This window comes from Lampris incognitus, chromosome 13, assembly GCF_029633865.1.
Source record: "Lampris incognitus isolate fLamInc1 chromosome 13, fLamInc1.hap2, whole genome shotgun sequence".
In the NCBI taxonomy this organism is placed as follows: domain Eukaryota; kingdom Metazoa; phylum Chordata; class Actinopteri; order Lampriformes; family Lampridae; genus Lampris; species Lampris incognitus.
The window spans coordinates 23,558,994-23,577,702 of NC_079223.1; the positions used below are offsets into that span (position 1 = coordinate 23,558,994).

The 18,709-nt window shown below is 43.5% G+C and overlaps 1 protein-coding gene across 4 annotated transcripts; it reads right to left on the minus strand.

The window, feature by feature from the left end:
- Window positions 1-284: 284 nt before the first annotated feature.
- slc16a9a (solute carrier family 16 member 9a) lies at window positions 285-13,493 on the minus strand. Of its 4 annotated transcripts, none has more exons than XM_056291976.1 (6): window positions 13,205-13,493; window positions 12,117-12,368; window positions 6,629-6,759; window positions 4,267-4,362; window positions 2,858-3,736; window positions 285-2,069 (listed from the first exon to the last, which is right to left on the minus strand). In XM_056291976.1, exons 2-6 carry the CDS (start codon window positions 12,275-12,277, stop codon window positions 1,885-1,887), a joined length of 1,452 nt encoding a protein of 483 aa, XP_056147951.1. In that variant the 5' UTR covers window positions 12,278-12,368; window positions 13,205-13,493; the 3' UTR covers window positions 285-1,884. The 4 variants fall into 4 exon arrangements, with proteins under 4 accessions (XP_056147951.1, XP_056147949.1, XP_056147950.1 ...); XM_056291974.1 differs by having other exon boundaries at window positions 6,629-6,772; XM_056291975.1 differs by lacking the exon at window positions 13,205-13,493 and adding an exon at window positions 12,572-12,715.
- Window positions 13,494-18,709: the final 5,216 nt, after the last annotated feature.

Here is an 18,709-nt window from a genome sequence, read left to right on the forward strand (position 1 = left end):
CACGTGCTACGTCCCCCTGGTGAAACTCCTCACTGTCAGGTGAAAAGAAGCGGCTGGCGACTCCACATGTATTAGAGGAGGCATGTGGTAGTCTGCAGCCCCCCCTCCCGCCCCCGGATTGGCAGAGGGGGTGGAGCAGCAACCAGGACGGCTTGAACGAGTGTCGTAATTGGCCAAATGCAATTGGGGAAGAAAAAAAAAAGGGGGGGGGGGATAAGGCAAACAACCGTATCAGGGTGGACATGTGATTTAGAGAAAAAACTGTGAGATATCGAGTCATTCAGCATGATGAATCAAATATAATTTATTGGCACTTTTTAAATATGAAAATAATCATAACAGAAAAAAGACAAATACTATAACACTGACATGTAAAGAGTAAGACAAAGTGGTTAAAATCAAAGTGGCAGCCCAAGGGGTGTTTGCATTTCATTTGCATGTCATAAATGTTTTTTTTTTTTTTCAAAAACTGGGAGCAAAAAAAATAATCTTGACTACCAAGCGGACATTTGTGGGACGTTACATTTTTATATACAACATTCAAGTGACTATGTTTGCCTATTGCAAAGAATTCCTTTTAGTTATAATCTTGATAAGCTATCTATTCTTTACAAACAAATTGAACCAATGACATTTTTACAAAAGGCCCAAGTACTTTGAGGATTTATGACTGGCTCAGTGTATACAAATGTCCCTTAAATATTATAAGAAGACTTTACACAATAACGCTGTTTCAAAAAACACGTCAAACAAGCACACACACACACACGCACACACGCGCGCACACACACACACACACACACACACACACACACTCACACACAAACACATGTGCATTCATTTACTTGTCCTAAATATCGTTAAACAAAATGGAAAGGACCAGCCTGGTATAAAGTAAATGTAATAAAGTGGGGTCATTGTGCTCATGCCACACATAGCAAACTAGCACGCTAGCAGAGGACTTTCAAGTGGGAAAGCGTCGGCTCTCCCAGTTGTTTGGTTCTCCGCCACCATAATATCATCAACGTATTCAATAAGGTCTTCACCTGGTCAAGAAATGTGAGCCATTTCTATCAAACTAAAACAATTTCAAACAGCAGAAACACAGTCCAAGTTCAGTGCAGTTAAAAAAGCAAGGCTCTATTCTTAAACAGGCGTCTACATAAGGACAGGCATCCTGGTGCTTTGGTAAAATACACAGGAGTGTGATTAAGACCCAGATATAAAATAAATAATAAAAATGTGCAGAAAGTCATATAATTCTTGTACAGTGCATTCCCTCATTTCCAACCTCTGCATTTTCTTTTAAAGGTGAGGTTCCTGGCAACAGTTTGGAATTGGAAATTTGCATGATTGTACAGTTCAGTGGCACTGACTGACTTAAACAGCCATTACTGTGTTTTAACTAATATCCACTATTTTGTTCCACAGGGTAACCAAAGAAAATGCCTTTTGTTCTTTTGAAACCAGTGGACTTCTTCAGGCATCGCTTAAAAATAATGTTAACTTCTGAGATAGGCGCCAAGTTGATGGGTTGGCCTCGTAAAATGAGGCAACATTATAATAGATTCAACGCAGGTATCTGAGTCAAATCTTGAAAAAACAAACAAAAAAACCAAAAACTATGATACAGTATGAGTCTTCATAACAAGCAAAGACCTCGCCTATGTAATTCAAAGCCTTTGTGGGGGAATTCGTGTTTGTTGAAATTTGGCACGAGTATAAAAAGGGGAAAAACCCAACTCTAGTCAAAGATACAAGATATCTTTTGTCAATAGTGGCGTAGGTAAAAAAGAATTTGTTGCTTTTTTCTTGTTGAGAGTGGCTTGATGGTTTCAGGGCAGCAGTAGGCAAGGCGAGGGTCCTTGTGTAAAGTCACAGTGTTCATGCTACAGAGGCAACTTTGTCACAGTTGCTGGTGTACTGGACATCCGCCCTGTCATTCTGGGATTGTTTCCTGTCCCAGAAGGGAAGGGCAAAGAAAAAGAGGGTTAGTCCTCCCAGCACCACACAGCATCCGCTGAAGAAGAATGCCAGGTCATAGGATTGCGTCCAGTCAAAGAACCACCCTGGAAAGTGACGAAGAAAAGAAAAGAAGAACAGTGAGTATGGTGAACAAAGACTCCTGACAGATGCATGAGTTATCTTAGGAATTTCAGGCTGTATTGAAAGTATGTTTGTCCAACTTCTTGCTCTTCTAATTAGATTATTTTTTTGGGGGGGGGGGGTTCCCCTTTTTTCTCCCCAATTGTACTCGTCCAATTACTCCACTCTTCCGAGCCATCCCGGTCGTTGCTCCACCCCCTCTGCGGATCCGGGGAGGGCTGCAGACTACCACATGCCTCCTCCAATACATGTGGAGTCGCCAGCCACTTCTTTTTACCTGATAGTGAGGAGTTTCGCCAGGGGGATGTAGCACATGGGAGGATCATGCCCTTCCCCCCAGTTCCACCTCCCCCCTGAACAAATGCCCTGACCGACCAGAGGAGGTGCTAGTGCAGCGACCAGGACACATACCCACATCTGGCTTCCCACCCACAGACACGGCCAGTTTTGTCTGGAGGGACACCCGACCAAGTTGGAGGTAACACTGGGATTCAAACTGGCAAGCCCCGTGTTGGTAGGCAATGGAATAGACCGCTACCCGGATGCCCCCCCCTCCCTCAATTAGATTCTTTAAGTGTCTGAAAATATCAGACCTCAACAGAGTTCCTATTTATGCACAAGTTACATTCAACAGTTCTAATAACCAGATCTTTGATAATGATACTAACCAACCATCTGGCAATCTAGCCAACATTTTACCAGATAAGCTGTTCCTACTGCTTTGCATATTAAGAAAAGAAAGCCCACATACCTACAATAGGTGGCCCCAGTACTATCCCAAAGCCTCCAAAGAACATGAGTACACCATGGGCTTGGGTAAGTCTTTCCAGACCGACAATCTGGGTGGTGATGTAGGAGGTGAGGGACCAGTTTCCAGAGAAGAAGCCCACCACGGCGGAGAGGATCTGCAGTACCATATAACTCTTAGTGACAGGTATGAGGAGCAGTGCCGTACCTGACACAATCAGAGTGAAAGCATAAAGGTAGATGCTGTTGATCCACCGAACATCTGCCAGGGCACCCAGTACCAGCTTGCCCAAACCAGTTGTGATGGCTACGATGGACACCAGAGGGATGACGCTAACCTCTTCAATCAGTCCTTCACTTCGAGCCACGTCCTCCATAAAGAGCACAGGAGGAAATGCCCCGAGACTGAAGAGAAAGACAGCGATACAGAGGGCCACCATGACACGGTTGTGTAGGTGGTCGACCATTGAGTGAAAGTACTTAGTGTATGCCTGCTGCTTCCTCTTGATGACTTTCATAATGGCTGAACCTCCCAGGAAGCCACACCTCTTTCTCTCTGTCTGGATTGGCAAGTCCTTGGCATCGATGGTGATGAGAAGCTCCTTGACCATCAGGGCTTTTTCTGGGGGGCTGGTTGAGGATCCAGGTGCAATCTTCAGGTCATTTGCTGGGGGCTTTTCAAAGAGCTGCTCTTCTGTGTTGCGTTCGAGGGCAGCTTTCTGTTTGAGGTAGTACCTTGGCATGTTGAGGGGCCTCATGAAGCCAGCACAGGCCATGAGGTTTAGTGACAAGGCCCCAGTGATTAGCAGACAGCCATCCAGGCCAAATATCACAATCAGCTCATTCTGCACAGTGGCGTAGACAAATGCTCCAAAACTGGTACCTGAAAGAATAGAGGAACATGTTGATTTAGTACTGCCTGGGTAACTGAAAGTCTGCCAATACAAGTTCATAAATTATAGTAATACCACTATTTAAAGGTATATGCCTCCTAAATTTAATACATTGGCCATGGTTTAAGTCAGTAAAGCTGAATAAAAAAACAGACCACCCCATGGCTACTTTGTGTGCAGCTAACAACACATTCTAATATGACATTGATCTGGTTTCTTTTGGTGTTGAGTTTTAAGGTATCTCTAAAAAAAAACAACAGATTTTTTTTTATGAGGGGGTTATGCTTACAGATGACTTTCCTCAAACTTTACCATCAAAGCTTTGATTCCTAGGCCAACCTGGTCTGGTCAGTGGTCACCAGTCCACGCCCCTACCCACTAGTCCACACTGCTACTACTACTACACTATGGATGTTTACCTTGGCTTCCCCAGACTCCCGGCTGCTCATACATGAAAGAAGTGAGCATGGAGAACTGGTGTGCACCCAGAGAGCACAGGACAGAGGGGGGGCTGCAGTACCTGTGGTGACAATGCCGAGGGCAAGGCCGCGTCTCTTGTCAAAGTACTGACAGGTGATGGTCAACGTGGCGGCAAAGACAAGGCCACAGCCGAGGCCTGTAATTGGAGAGAGGAAAAAGACAAACAAAGGCCTCTCATTAACCCAGGTGAAAGGGGTGCAGGGTTGTAATATGCCCACATATGCACAACACCCTTACATTCAGACCAAAATCAGGAATCAGATTTAACTTTTCATGTCTAAAACCCTTGAAGATAGCATTTCAAAACATTCATCAACATTTATTTTATTTGTAAATGACTAATAATGTGTTTTTTAAACCTTTATCCATAATTGCTCTCAACTGCCTCAAGAACTGAGAGGGGAGTGGTCTAGTCCTCATTAATATTCACAAGCTAGCCTTTGAGTGACAAGTATAAGTAAGGGTAGGGTCACCAGGGCAAAATTTTTACTGAGGCCCAGAAACATAAGCAGAGTGGATTTATTTTATAGCTGTACGTGTTCCTTTTTGGTGTTTCAAATTTAGTTCGACTTTAAAGCTTTGGTCCAGTGAAAATTGCATGGGATTTTTTTTTTAATTGCACATGTCAGTGAAGCATGTTAATACTATGATTAACACTTCTACTCAAAAGGGTCATTTTTATTTTTGTTTTCTATGTTGAGAAATATCAGGAACAATTTCAGGAACAATTTGCTAACATATGATGCTAACTTTCATTTTTACTTTGCAGTTTGTTGCTGAATTCACTGCTTAAATCTGCAATGAGGGGTTTTGGACTTTTGTTGACTTTGCGTGATGCTGTGGACATAAGCGGTTGTGTTTTGTGGAAGAGCGACTTCATTGTCAAAACGATATACATTCATCCTCTGGTAGCTCAAGTTTTGTTTTGAACAGAAGAATGAGAGATGTAGTGGTGTTTTAGACAAACAGCCATTTTTAGCATATACAGTGATTAGGTAATGTATCTCTAATAGTGGCTGTGTGCCATCATTGTTTTGTTAGAGTTTGCAGGAAATCCAACCCAGAGACAAAACATTTGAAATCATTACTTGGCAAAATCTAATCATCTCGCCGATGGTCTTATTTTAGTATGTTGGTCATATCGAGAAATCAGTCAAATTGAGACAGATAATCGCTGAAAAACTCTTCCTAGCAGCTTTAGGATACTGTAAACGCTGTCAGAAATTATCGGTATTTGTACTTATTGTGCTCACAAATCCTTGACAAGCATGACAAGCAGAAATAAGAATAAGTGAATGATGACCAGGAACGGAGCTGCACATGCCTGCAGAACTACAACTGTGGTCTAAGGGACTCTACAAATAAACCGACTGCCTTCAAATATGCATGGCATCCCCCCTTAGGTAGCGCCTCCACAAAAGGCAGTGCTGATCGTGATGGGTCCTCCAGCATCCAGCAGGACTCGGCTGTCACTCAGTGTTAGATAATGAGCAGGCTTACGGGTGAGGAGGCACTTGGGGCACGTGGTCACATGAGGGAACTGAAGTGATTTTACTGCTCAGTCAACATCCTTCATGAGAAATTGCCCCCGTGACAACTGCTAAAATTTAGCCGGCTCGCAGTACAAACCTGTTTACTTATTTGATTCAGTGATAAATGTGTATAATTAAATGACAGCAAAAGATAAAATTATAATACACAGACTGGACAAGTGACCCTGTTTTATTTGAATGAACATACGGTCTCTCATTGACATAGACTTCCATCTAAGAACAGGAATGACTCTGTTGTCCTCATGACTACCATATCTTTGAGCAGGCACATTCTTTCCATTTTTTCCTTACATTGGCTGGTACAAGGTGTCTTCTTTTTTTGGGAGGGGGGTTCCCCCTTTTTCTCCCCAGTTGTACCTGTCTAATTACCCCACTTTTTCAAGCCATCCTGGTCGCTGCTCCACCCCTTCTGCCAATCCAGGGAGGGCTGCAGACTACCACATGCCTCCTCCGATACATGTGGAGTCGCCAGCTGCTTTTTTTCACCTGACAGTGAGGAGTTTCACCAGGGGGACGTAGCACGTGGGAGGATCACGCTATTCCCCCCAGTTCCCGCTCCCCCTGAACAGGCACCCCGACCGACCAGAGGAGGCGCTAGTGCAGCGACCAGGACACATACCCACATCTGGCTTCCCACCCACAGACATGGCCAATTGTGTCTGTAGGGGCACCCGACCAAGCTGGAGGTAACACGGGTACAAGATGTTTTCTTAACGGGCACTCTGAGGCAAAGGGCTCATGACTGTTGTCTCCAGATTTATTACGACACAACCGTCGCAGGCTACTCCTTGCTAGGGAATAAAACATGCAGGGGGACTGACCACAAGGTTTCCCTTTGGCTTTACTTACCGACGACGATCCCGTAGGAGAATATGAGGAACTGGACATTGGGAGCAAAGGCACTGAGCATCAGTCCCCCCGCCACCATCACGCCACTGAAGACAGTCACGGGACGTGCCCCAAAATTGTCCACACAAGCACTGCAGATAGGACCTGAGGGGAGGAGGAGAAAACAGGAGAGAGAGAGAGAGAGAGAGAGAGAGAGAGAGAGAGAGAGAGAGAGAGAGAGAGAGAGAGAGAGAGAGAGAGAGAGGAGTAAGGATGAGGGCAAGTTTGGGAGAGAGAGAGAGAAAATGAAAGAGATAGCCACACAGGGAGTTAGGGAAGAGTAAAAACAGCTGTGGAACAAAAGACAACAATCCTTATTCATGAGTGCAATTCCTAGTTCTTGGATTGAAAGAAAAAGATAAGTTTCCACTTAAACAAATGTCCAAAATAAAGAGGGAGCAGTATTTTCACAACCGGTATGCATAATTCTCTTGTCACCAATCACGAGCCACAATACTGGCTTTTCCAGGTAAATATTGGCACTAATTTGTGATGGACTGTAACCCTGACACAGTGTTATGAGACTCAGTGTTATTCAGTTCTGCCTTCACAGATGTTTTTGGGAGTGTGTGTGACTCCTTTACTCAACCTCACATGCTCACGACAAGACCCAGGGCTAAAATTGGCAGCAGTTATGTGACACTTGAACTTGAACAAATTCATTGACAGTCAACGGTGGCTCAGGAGGTAGAGTAGTCATCTGGTAACTGGAGGGTTGGCAGTTCAACTCTTGGCTCCTCTTTGCAAAAATGTCGAGGTGTCCTTGAGCAAGACACCCAACCCTAACTGCTCCCCATCAGGTGCATGCAAGGCGCATGTCTTACACCACCATCGATGTATGAGTGTGTGTGTGTGCGCGTGAATGTGAGGCATTCATTGATCGTAAAGCACGTTGAGTGGCTGTTGTAGCTAGAAAAGCGCTATAATGCAGTCCATTTATAATTTGTGAAGCACAGAGAATGCCACTAATGCTAGTGATCAGATGCACATGGGTTTGGGGGGAGACGTTTCGGTCCTCCATGGGAGTCCCAACTTCTTCCAACTCAGGGAGTGTGTGACCCATGAAGATGCCAAGACACATTTAGACCAATATGCCCTCAAGACCACTCCCCCATCGCTCAGCAATAACATAATCTTTAACTACAGCCTTGGTTAGATATGGCACAGACTGGCTTTTCCACATACAATATTCTATACATATATGTGTGTGTGTGTGTGTGTGTGTGTGTGTGTGTGTGTGTGTGTGTGTGTGTGTGTATATATATATACATATATATATATGAATGTGTGATGAACGAAACAGGCTTGTACTGCTATGAATTAAAGTTTTTTTCCCTACATCTATCTTAATGTTCCGCTCCTCATTTGTTGAGCACTTTTACCAACACCATTGAGTTTCTGGAAAAAAAAACCCCATATATATATATATATACACACACACATATATACACACACACACACACACACACACACACACATATATATATATATGTATGTATGGGAGTGTGTGTGTGAGTGTGTGTGTATGTATGTATATATATATATATATATATATATATATATATATATATAATATGCATGTATACTTGATACTGTCTTGCTCTGGAGAGAGAGAGAGAGAGAGAGCCTGGATTACACATGACACTTGTTTGTCGGGGGCATATTGAATTCAGGATGACGACTCTGATATCCTCAGGATGTGTGTGAACTACTGGAAATCATATATCACCAGACCCTCCCTCTGTTCCCTCCCCCATAGCTGTCAGGCTGCAGGACGACCCTGTTGTCCAGAGGGACAGGCTGCAAAGCTGCGGCTGTATGCCAGCCATGACACGTGTCCACTACTTGGCTGAGCCCAAGGCTAGATCTGTCCAGTCATGATTTTTCCCTGACCCCTTTGGAAAAGATGACAGCCTGAAGCCAGACTGTCTGGCAGGCGGGTCCTTAGCTGGAAATGTCAACCAAAATACATTATGGTCCACTATCTATCTATGATCTTGTTTGGAAAAACACGGTACAAGAGCTTTTCGTATAGAATTTCTGTCAGGCGGTGCGCAGGGAAATGAGTTTGTCTGGGGTTCAGTCTTTATCGGGAGATTAATGAATAACATTCGTGATGTTTGATATGAGGCTATTTATCTTCCATGTCATTTTCTCTCTTTATAATCGGTTTTAAATTTTTTTTCTCATTACTCTTAACAACGGTGCCTTCCCCTTCCTTGTTTTGTTTCCTCTTTTGTCTTTACATAGGTTTAGGGTAACAATGATATCATGCCACTATTAACTCAGACCGAGACATTTATTTATTTGTTCAAAATATTCTTATTGAGCTTCTAAGGTTATATACATATGGTGTATCCTTACCGCTATGCTCATTTTCATTTTTGCAAAGAATTACAAAGTATTAATTGCATAGTTTAGAATAATACCAAAATAAAATCATTCAACCCCCCCCCCCATTATTATTGTATTAAATAAAACATAAATAAGAATACTGGTGTGAATTGTATGTGGTAAAATCCAAGTATGCTAGTTTATTATCCGCGGTCCTACCCTTTCTTCAGTTTCCCTGTTACTTCCCCTGATCTCTCTTTCTTCTGTCCCTCTCCTATTCCCTCAGTAAATAATTTGAGAGAAAAACAGTGTCACAGGATTCTATCAGCAAGATATGCGATGAAAGGGTGCAATGTTTAATTGTATCGCGGAGGCCTGTCTCTTTAGTGATAAGCCTTCTTCTTGTGTATCGTGTGTGTGTATCAAGTGTCTGGCTTGTGTGTTGAAGGTGTCTGGCTGGGCAGCTAGCACTGGATTGGCTGAGGGAGCCTGGTCTGCTGCATCCTGTGGGCCCAAGGACCACGGCACTGATTGGAACTGCACCTGAAGAGGAAACACCGTGGGTGGTCTGACAGGACGCGGAAGTGGGGCAGGCTAAGCTAACTGCTAGCCCATGCAGACCGGCAGTTCTGACAGTCATCCTGGCTGCCGTTCGTTCTCCTGGACAGTGATTTTTTTTTTGCTTAGTTTAGATACTATACGTGTTACTTTGGATATATGTGTTCTTGTAGTTTTTGGATATGTGTTTTTGTCTTTGTGTTGCACTGCTGTGGGCTGGGGGAAACGACGTTTCATTTCATTTCCTGTGCACGAGTGCATGAAATGAAATGACAGTGTTTCTGCTTCTGTTCTGTTTCTCTCTTAAGGTGGCATGTAGAAACCTTCCTGTTGGGTCTGTGCATACTTCATGTTCAAGTCGGGTGAAATAACATCATTGATTTTTTTTGTATAATTTGCTCGGGGGCCTATCAGGGTCTTGGGCTTTTCCATTTTGAAGTGAGCTAATGGTTTGTTTAAATTCCGTGGTACTGACTGAAGAATTGAGAGTTTTGGGGTGTCTGGGTAGCGTGGATAGTTGCTTACCAATGGAATAGTTGGTAGGCAACGGAATAGTTGCCTACCAACACGGGGATCGCTGGTTCGAATCCCTGTGTTACCTCCGGCTTGGTCGGGCGTCCCTACAGACACAATTGGCCGTGTCTGTGGGTGGGAAGATGGATGTGGGTATGTGTCCTGGTCGCTGCATTAGCACCTCCTCTGGTGAGTCGGGGCAATTGTTCAGGGGGGAGGGGGAACTGGGGGGAATAGCGTAATCCTCCCACGCGCTACGTCCTCCTGGTGAAACTCCTCAGTCAGGTGAAAAGAAGCGGCTGGCGACTCCACATGTATCGGAGGAGGCATGTGATAGTCTGCAGCCCTCCCCGGATCAGCAGAGGGGGTGGAGCAGCAACCGGGATGGCTCGGAAAAGTGGGATAATTGGTTGGATACAATTGAGGAGAGAAAGGGGGAGAATTAAAAAAAAGAAGAAAAGAATTGAGTTTTACGTTCCTCTTCATTTACTCGAGGAAGTTGACATCCATTTTAAAATTCATGCATGACTGAAGGGTCTGTGGTGTTTTTTCATATGCATGACCTGGTGTAAAATTGTAGAGACCTACCATTTATGTCTTTGGGTTTTGGCCATATATTGCCATCGTCTCTCTTAATCTTGTGTATTGCTCAGTCGTTCTCTAAATTGTCATGCTTGCAATTTGTGTGGTTTGTTTCCAAATACCAAATATTTTTGACTAGTAAAATTTCTTTGCCTATTTTTGTTCAAATATTTTATTATGCTCCTATTTCAATTTGGTTATTTCTCTGCATAGGTCAATAGAAGGGGTAAGAGTGTTTCCCCTATCTGGTTGTCAGATCTGTTTTTCCAGCTCTTCTAAACTACCTTTCTTTTCTTTTTTTTCTTGTAGTGTTCAAATGAGATCTTGCAATGCCCCAAAAAGGCCTTGAAGGCCATAGGATGGGGGTTGTGGTCTCTGGGTTATCACTTGGGTCAACAATAAAAGTTAATTTGGGTTTGGAGATATTCACAGAGCTAATTTTCAATTAGCGTTTGAGAATTTAGTCTCTCCAAGATCAACACAGTGGGGTGATATCTCCTAGAAGTAGTGAAAAAGAAAGGGCAAATATCCTGGTTATTCTGGGCCAGATGGATTCTCGGTGCAATAGTGGCATCGAGCACCGCTCAGTCGCCAGATCCTCCTCCTCCTTGTTTGTCTCATCTGGTATCTCCTGGCCAGCTGGGTTCAGTGCCTGGTCAGGGCCTGTTCGCTTTGGGAATTTTTTTCCTGTTTTTCAATTTCCCCATGTCAGACTTTCTTTTCGAGATGAAAGTATTTTGTCCTAAAGGTTATTTGTGTTTTGAAAGCGAATTGAGGGTGTATTTGTATGTTTACAATGATAGTTTGTCAGCGATATCGAGAAACATGTCTTAAATCTCCACCTCTCAACCAGATGGAGACATTTATCAATCTCTCTCTCTCTCTGCTAACTCCAGAGGAAACTCAATAACAGCAACTCAGCAGTTCGGAGCATCACAGAGTGCCACTTTCTGTCACATCTAGGCACGTTTCTCTTTTTCTCTCCCTCCCTTTGAACGATAGCAAATGAAGTCAGAGCCGTTCCTCCACACCCGTGCACAAACACTATAGTTCAATCGACAACCGTTGATCGTCTTAGCATAGACTTTGCACCAGCTGTGGATTATTTTCTTATCATGCCACACTGACATCGTTCCATATTTTGCCATCACCAGCAATGTGAGGGGTAAAGGTGAGGCTTTAAAGCTTTGTTTCAATACTTTGCTACTTGTTACAGATAAAAGTGCATAGGTTAGCTGCGCGCCACTGACATGATTATTGCACACCTCAGCATGATATTCTCCAATGGTGACTGCAACGAATTTAATAAAGAACAGCTCTGTTGTTGCTATTACTCATACAGTGCGAAATCGTCTTTAAGTCTCCCCATGCAGGCAGTGATTACACTACAATTACACTCGGCTTGCTGGTCCCAATATTGACTCACAACAACAGGATTCTTATAGAGATGTGTTGTACTCACTGGCTATGAGTCCCACTCCAGAGACAAGGGAGCCAACCCAGGCCGTCATGCCTTTCCCCTCCTGGAAAGTCTGCAGCCACTCCGGGTAGAGGACGCCCACTGACTGCGGCGATCCGTAGGCTAGGAGCTGTGCCATGAAGGAGGCAATGACAATCACCCATCCCCAGCCTCCGTCCAAGGCTTTGGCTGATGAAACCATCGTGCAGGTATTCCCTTCTAGGATATGATATAGCCTCGACACAAGAGGGATTCCTGGGAAAAAGAAAGACACAAATGTTAAAAATAAAATGTTGGCTGATGGGTGAAACTATTTTATTTCGATATGAAGTCATAAAATGCTTGACAATGCAAACAAAACATGATGCATGTATAAAGATAAACCAGGGGAAAACATAGAAGGTAATCCTCAAAAGTGCTGCCAACATTGCGGAGTAGCCTCCGAAGTGCATGCTTACTCAGCGCCTTGATGTGGAGAAGGCAGCCGTAGCTCTTGCCTGGCTAGGCAGGCAGGTCACCTGGACTTGGATATTGAACACGAACGGGCTGCACCTAACTCATTCTTTGCTGCCCCTTTTTGTACATGTCGCTAGAACCCCACCTCAAAGGAGGAGAGAGCAAGAGAGCAACCTCCTCTGTACTTTAACCTGCTTTTTGTCCTGCGTTCAATGTGCATCAGCTTTTTGCACCTCTTCTCAAATGTGAGCACAGGTAGATGCTGACCAAAGCACACCCGGTTTCTTTCAGCCCTGTGCGGACTGAAATGTTTTCCAGCATTCCCTCATGAATAATTTGTTCCCTGGAGTGACTTTAGGCGCACCACTGCAGCAGCGGCAGCATCAACCAAACTGCCGCCCTCACACTTGGCTCTGGAGCGGCCTGCACAAAAGTTGTCACACACCACAGTCTGAGAGACACTGTCCACTCGTCTAACTGGTGAACTCAAAATCGATTTTCACTTCAATGTTGACGTTTCACCAGCACGAATATAACTTCTATCATAAAGTTAATAAACAAAACGCACGTTTAGACCTACTTTTGATCTACTGAGCAAAAAAATAAAAAATAAAAAATAAATCCATTGGACTTACCTCCTTAGCAACAAAAACAGCAGCAGACACCTGCAAGAGAGGAGCGCACCCGCCTATAGGGAGATCCCATAAACAGGACGGGCTCCCCTATAATAAACCCCCGGTGTATACTCAGCATGGATGAAATGGAGAGGGAAGCATCTGAGCCCGAGTGTTGCAGGTCGCACCCGACATCAGCACGAGCGCGTCCGTTTTATATACCGCCATCTATCCGGCAGACAAACCGGTTCAAAGCTGTTCTCGCTGGTCCAGCTTATGCTTGACGGCAGAGAGGAAAAGGGAAATAATGTGCCCCCCTCCTGATGTGCGACCGGCGGCAGATGAGGGCAAGCGCAGCGCGAGAGAGTTAAACCCTTAAGCGAGCGAATTAAATTTACTGCTCAATCAAAGCAGCAGCAACCCACCCCGCCCCTCCACTTTTAATGAGATTCATGAGGTTTGGTGCAAAAATTGGTCAGTTTTATTCACGGTGTTTCCCCCTTTTCCTCTCTTCCTCTCACTCTTCCTTTCTTTTCTCCATCTGTCTCAGTTGAGGAAAAAAAAACAAAACACTGCGTTGCACTAGATGCAGCCCACACACACACACACACACGCGCGCGCGGCGAGCCTACCTGGTCAGATCTTCACCACACTTTGAAGCCTAATTAAAAATGGGGGCTGCTCGTCTAAAAAGGAACACGTTGAGTAGCAAATGAATTTAACAACAATTTTTTTTTTTACAATTTATGACAGTAGAAAGCAACAAAAAAAAAACAACTAAAAAGGGGGGGGGGATAGTCACAATTCTTTAAACGGTCTCTGTACGCCATTGCGTTAGTACTACGAGACTGCTCTCACAGTCCTGTTCCCTAGCTCGTGATGGATCTCGCGTGTGTGAGGTGTTTCTCGCCCTGGGACATTGTTGATGTTGCCCTCCGTCCGGTCCCAAGCGGCCATTGGACGGTAATAATAACACGAGCAACGCGGCGCGCGTGATGCTCGTGACACGCACGTCCGAAACGCATCAACCCCAAATCCTGAGAGATAACGCGGCGTCCCCCGCGGTTGTTAGGGAGTTTTAAGTCTTCACACCCTGCGCAGGCTTACAATTTACCCACAAAGCCTCTAGCGGATAATGGAGCGTCTGTGCCCATAACGAGAGGTCATTAATCAGCGGCGAGGAAATTTATAGATTAGGTGCGTTAATAAATTAAAAAATAAATAAATAACAAAACTAACCCGTAAATAGTTTGATGCTCTCTCTGGCGTATTTGCATGTTTTATTTGGTCAGCGGTTTCATACGGGGAACCACAGCCTATATATAGATATATGGCCTCTTATTTGTGCAGGTTTGTGGGTTCCAGATGAGAGTCCTCATTCAAACCAAAACAGGAACACTACCAGTGCCGGCCACTGTTATCAAAGTCATTGAGATGGACACACAGTAGGCTGTTTACAATCGGTCAGCTGCAGCTAATGCATTAGAAATTAGAATTTGGAATAATAGTACAAAGTTATAATGCAGCAATCTCTGTGTGTTTATCTGTCTGTGTTTGTCTATGCATCTGTCTGTCTGTCCATCACTCTGCCTGTCTGTCCATTTATCTATCTGTCTGTCCTTCTATGTGTCTGTCCATCTATCTGTCTGTCTGTCTATCTAACTGTGTGATTGCACACTTTCTCATGACCTCGGGTCCATAGCACAATATGTAATGAATCTAATCTGTCATCTGACATATTCAGTGAACATTCAAGATAACCTACAGTGCAGTAAAGAAGATCAGGCGCGAGGAGGGTTCAGGACGGTTGGGGGAGGCGAGAAGAGGAACGAGAGGGAACACTGCAGAGCAGAGAAGAGCAAGGGAGAAGGGGAGAGATAAGATCGGAGGGAAGAAAGAGGGAGCCGAAAGGAGAGATCAAAGAAAAGAGAATAGGAGAGGTAGGAGCAGAAAGCAGTTTTCCACCCTGGCTGCACCTATAATACTGCCGGTTATTCCCAGGTCTCGGTTGGTTACGAAGGCTGATCGGGCTGTTGCTGTTAGAGCCCCCACACTATGGACCTCTCCACCTGTTGAGCTAAGGCGAACAAAGTCTCTAGCTTCTTCTAAATCTCGTCTCAACATTTTTCTTTTTATGAAAGCTTTTACAAATGTTTGATATTTGTTTTTATTTTTACTGTTTTCATTTTTACTCTTATTTGATCTTACTCTTGCCTTGTCTGGTTTTATCTGTTTTTTTGTTTTTTTATGAAGCACTGTAACATTGTTTTAGAAAAGTGCTATATAAATAAAATTATTATTATTATTATATAATGTTCTTGGGTAACTTACATGACGTTTCCCACAGTTGATGTTTGAAGCCAGGAAGGGTTTTACGGGAAGACTTAGGTTCTATAATCCCCCTCTCCATGAAGAATGAGGGGGGAAAAAAGAACAAGTGCAGATCAGTTAATTGCACTCTAACCTGGTACTGCATTGACATGTTATTCCTAACCAGTTTGAGCCAGATACGGCGTGGGGGGGGTGTGACCCTGATACTCTGGCAACACAGTAACCCTTCCGATTAATGATACAATCAATGTCGGTATTACATTTCACTTGCTTGCATAATTTTTCGGCAGTAAATCAATCATCAGTTTTCCGGTTTCTGCATGCTGGTAATAAAAAGCACCGCCTGGTGATAAGGAGAGTGTCAAAGTTTATGAAGTGCTAGTCAAACATACAGTGCATTTCTTAGCTGTTTCTAACAGAGATGTGGCAAAGCGCAGGAATGAAGGAAAGCCTTTGCAATCAACAAAAATGCAAGTGCGTGATATGCTACATGGCAAATTATCACGCCTGACCCACTCCCTCCATGTCAATATAGGGTCAGCTTGTGCCGTGGCTGAAATCTACAGCACCTGATGTCAGTATGAACTGTTTAGGAGGCCACTGTGAAGTCATATATTGAAAAAAAAATGCATTCTTTGTGCATCGGCAGGAGGAAGACATCGAAATTAGAACCCATATATTGATAAATGTTGTGGTTTCTTTCCCTGTCTCTGTAGGCAGTTGGCTTACTGAAGTAGGGACATTAACATCAGTGGAAACTGTAGCCTGAGTGCCCTCATCTACAGAAACTGCAGCTTACAATAGATAGCTTTAGCCTCTGTATATTTAAAAAGTAGACAATGTGACAATGAAAGGCCCATGTGACAACTCTGTACAGGAAATTGCACAAGTGTAAGGAATGCAGTTTTAAAAATTAGCTTGTATCTGACTGCCCTTCAATGAACTGCAGACAAGATGAGTGTCTCTCTGCTTGCCCATTGCATGCTCAGTAACTGCAATGTCATTAGATATGAACAAAATAAACAAAATATGGGTTGTTTAACAGAGGCTGAGGCCCACACATATGAACATTTCCCACCATGTTCCCATGCACATCGTATTTCTGATGCGCTGAAGTTTGGGGTCATACCTGGAATCTTCAAAAAACCAAAAAAAATAATAATCAAAGATTCCCATAGCTATTGTTCACCAAATTGTCCTTAGCTCAACTTGCTACAAACACAATAACTGTCAGTTTGATGTGATGTTTCTGAAAAAAACATCTCCAGTGTGACTTGGTTATTCAAGAAAGAGCCTCGGTACAGGACATCTTCGGACAGAGTGTGAAATGTTACTGTCATGTCAAATGTTGTGGCACCCGTTTTCCATTCAATATGCAACAGAATGTGGCCAGTCATAAAACCAGTGCAACCACAGTAAATGTAATCAATCATATTGTGCCAAAATAAAGCTAAGTAGAGATTAGCACCATTATTTAATCAAAGTGGGTTTGTAAAAATCACTAATTGATGTATTCCTAATCCAAACAAGTAGATCCACTTAGAAGGGTTTTTGTTTGTTTTTGTGTTCTTTCTTCTAGCAACATGTTAAGAAATCCTACAGGAATGCAAACATCTCAAAACTCAACATTACAATGCAAAGTCATTGTTTAAAGATGGAGGAATGCTCTTGAATCTTTCCAAACAGATTCTTTCCTGTTTGCACTCATATTTGAGTGTTTGTTAGCGTCATTATCATAACCACATAGCAATATGAATGCAGACGCCCACCCTTATTTCCCAGCAGCCTTTTTCCATGGAGGCTGACCTGTAATTCTGATACTTCACAATACTTGGTTTCCCTCAAAACGAGGTCCACACATCTGCAGCACTGTGATCTGAGAAGTGGAAGCCTGCTGTTCCTTTATGTGAAACCTACCTAAGTGAGACATGATGGATGTAAAGGTGCAGCGACGCCCTGCCGTCTGGATAAACCTCGGTGTCAGTTCTTCCACTGGGGACCACGAGGCCATGGGGGGGTCAAAGGTCACCGAAACACCGCAGCGTGGCTGCCCTGAGCCTCTGTTCCAGATTGCTGACCAAGGCTGTAAGAGAATACTACACCATGGTAGAAATAACACACAGGACAGTGCTGAATATTTTCAAAACTCAAGTTGTTGGACAAAGATATACTCATGTCTGATCAGGTTTGTGTTGTGATTCCTCATAACCGCAAGTGGCCTGATATAGGTCTAAATGTCTCATACGATTTCTCAGTCCCTCCCTTGTTACCTCCTTTTCTCAGGGGTTATTACACTCACACTGTAGAAGTTTACCATCTTAAATTGTCCTGGAGTGACTGGAGTCATGCAAAGCCTTTATCTGACCTTCTGCTGGCTAAAACCAGTCTGAACCAGGTAGGCTGGGAAACCAGCTGACGTTGGGTATGGGCGCACAGCCAGAAGGCAAAGGAGCACCAATGTGCGAGTGTGAAAGAAGGCAAGTGAAAGGGGAGACACAAATTTCAGATAAAACAGATACGTTGGGATGGACCGTTAACAATGTGCTGAGGAGCCAGATGCACTTCTTTCAGTACCCTCCCACTGTGGTCTGTGAGACACATTTGAGGAAAATTATACACACGGTTCCTTTTAATGTGTTGAAATTGTTTCAGCTGCTGTTGTGCACCGGTTTAACATGTATTACGTCAATGAAAATCACTGTATGGTAGTTAGTTCCAAAACTTCCTCTATTTCATATTGTCTATCTGCTAAAGCTTTGGTGAAAACAGTGTCACCCCCCCCCCTTTGTGTTTTCTCCAAATTGTGTGAAGTTCAGCAATAGAAACATAGCGGTTAATTTTCATTGCATCAATTTCCCATGAATTACTGCAGGGCGCCTCAGAATGACAGTAGTTACAGGACTCAGGGATTTCACAGCAAGACGCTTATCTATGTTCAATCATAAAGCCATCTTTTTTTTTTTAATGTCTGCTATCTTAACTTGACTATCTTGTATATCGGTATTTTCAAGGTAACCATCTACCAGTCTTCTCAAAATGAAACCACTAAAAAAAAAACATTAAATCTTAGAATTTGTATGCAGTCTATCAGTATTTGGTGAGCTTTTCAGGGTTTCTTCAACACTGATACCAAGTCATTACCAAAATGTTAATACATAATTAAAAACTCAAAACTTAAAGAAAAACAGGTCAGTC

Bases quoted from the DNA above. Each gene is read 5' to 3' on its own strand.
- slc16a9a (XM_056291974.1), bottom strand. From the start codon at position 12,315: ATGGTTTCATCAGCCAAAGCCTTGGACGGAGGCTGGGGATGGGTGATT. The intron at 3,737-4,266 runs GTACTGCAGCCC...CTATTCTTTCAG, and splicing joins CCTCGGCATTGTCACCACAG to GTACCAGTTTTGGAGCATTT. The intron at 2,070-2,857 runs GTATGTGGGCTT...GTCACTTTCCAG, and splicing joins ACTGGGGCCACCTATTGTAG to GGTGGTTCTTTGACTGGACG.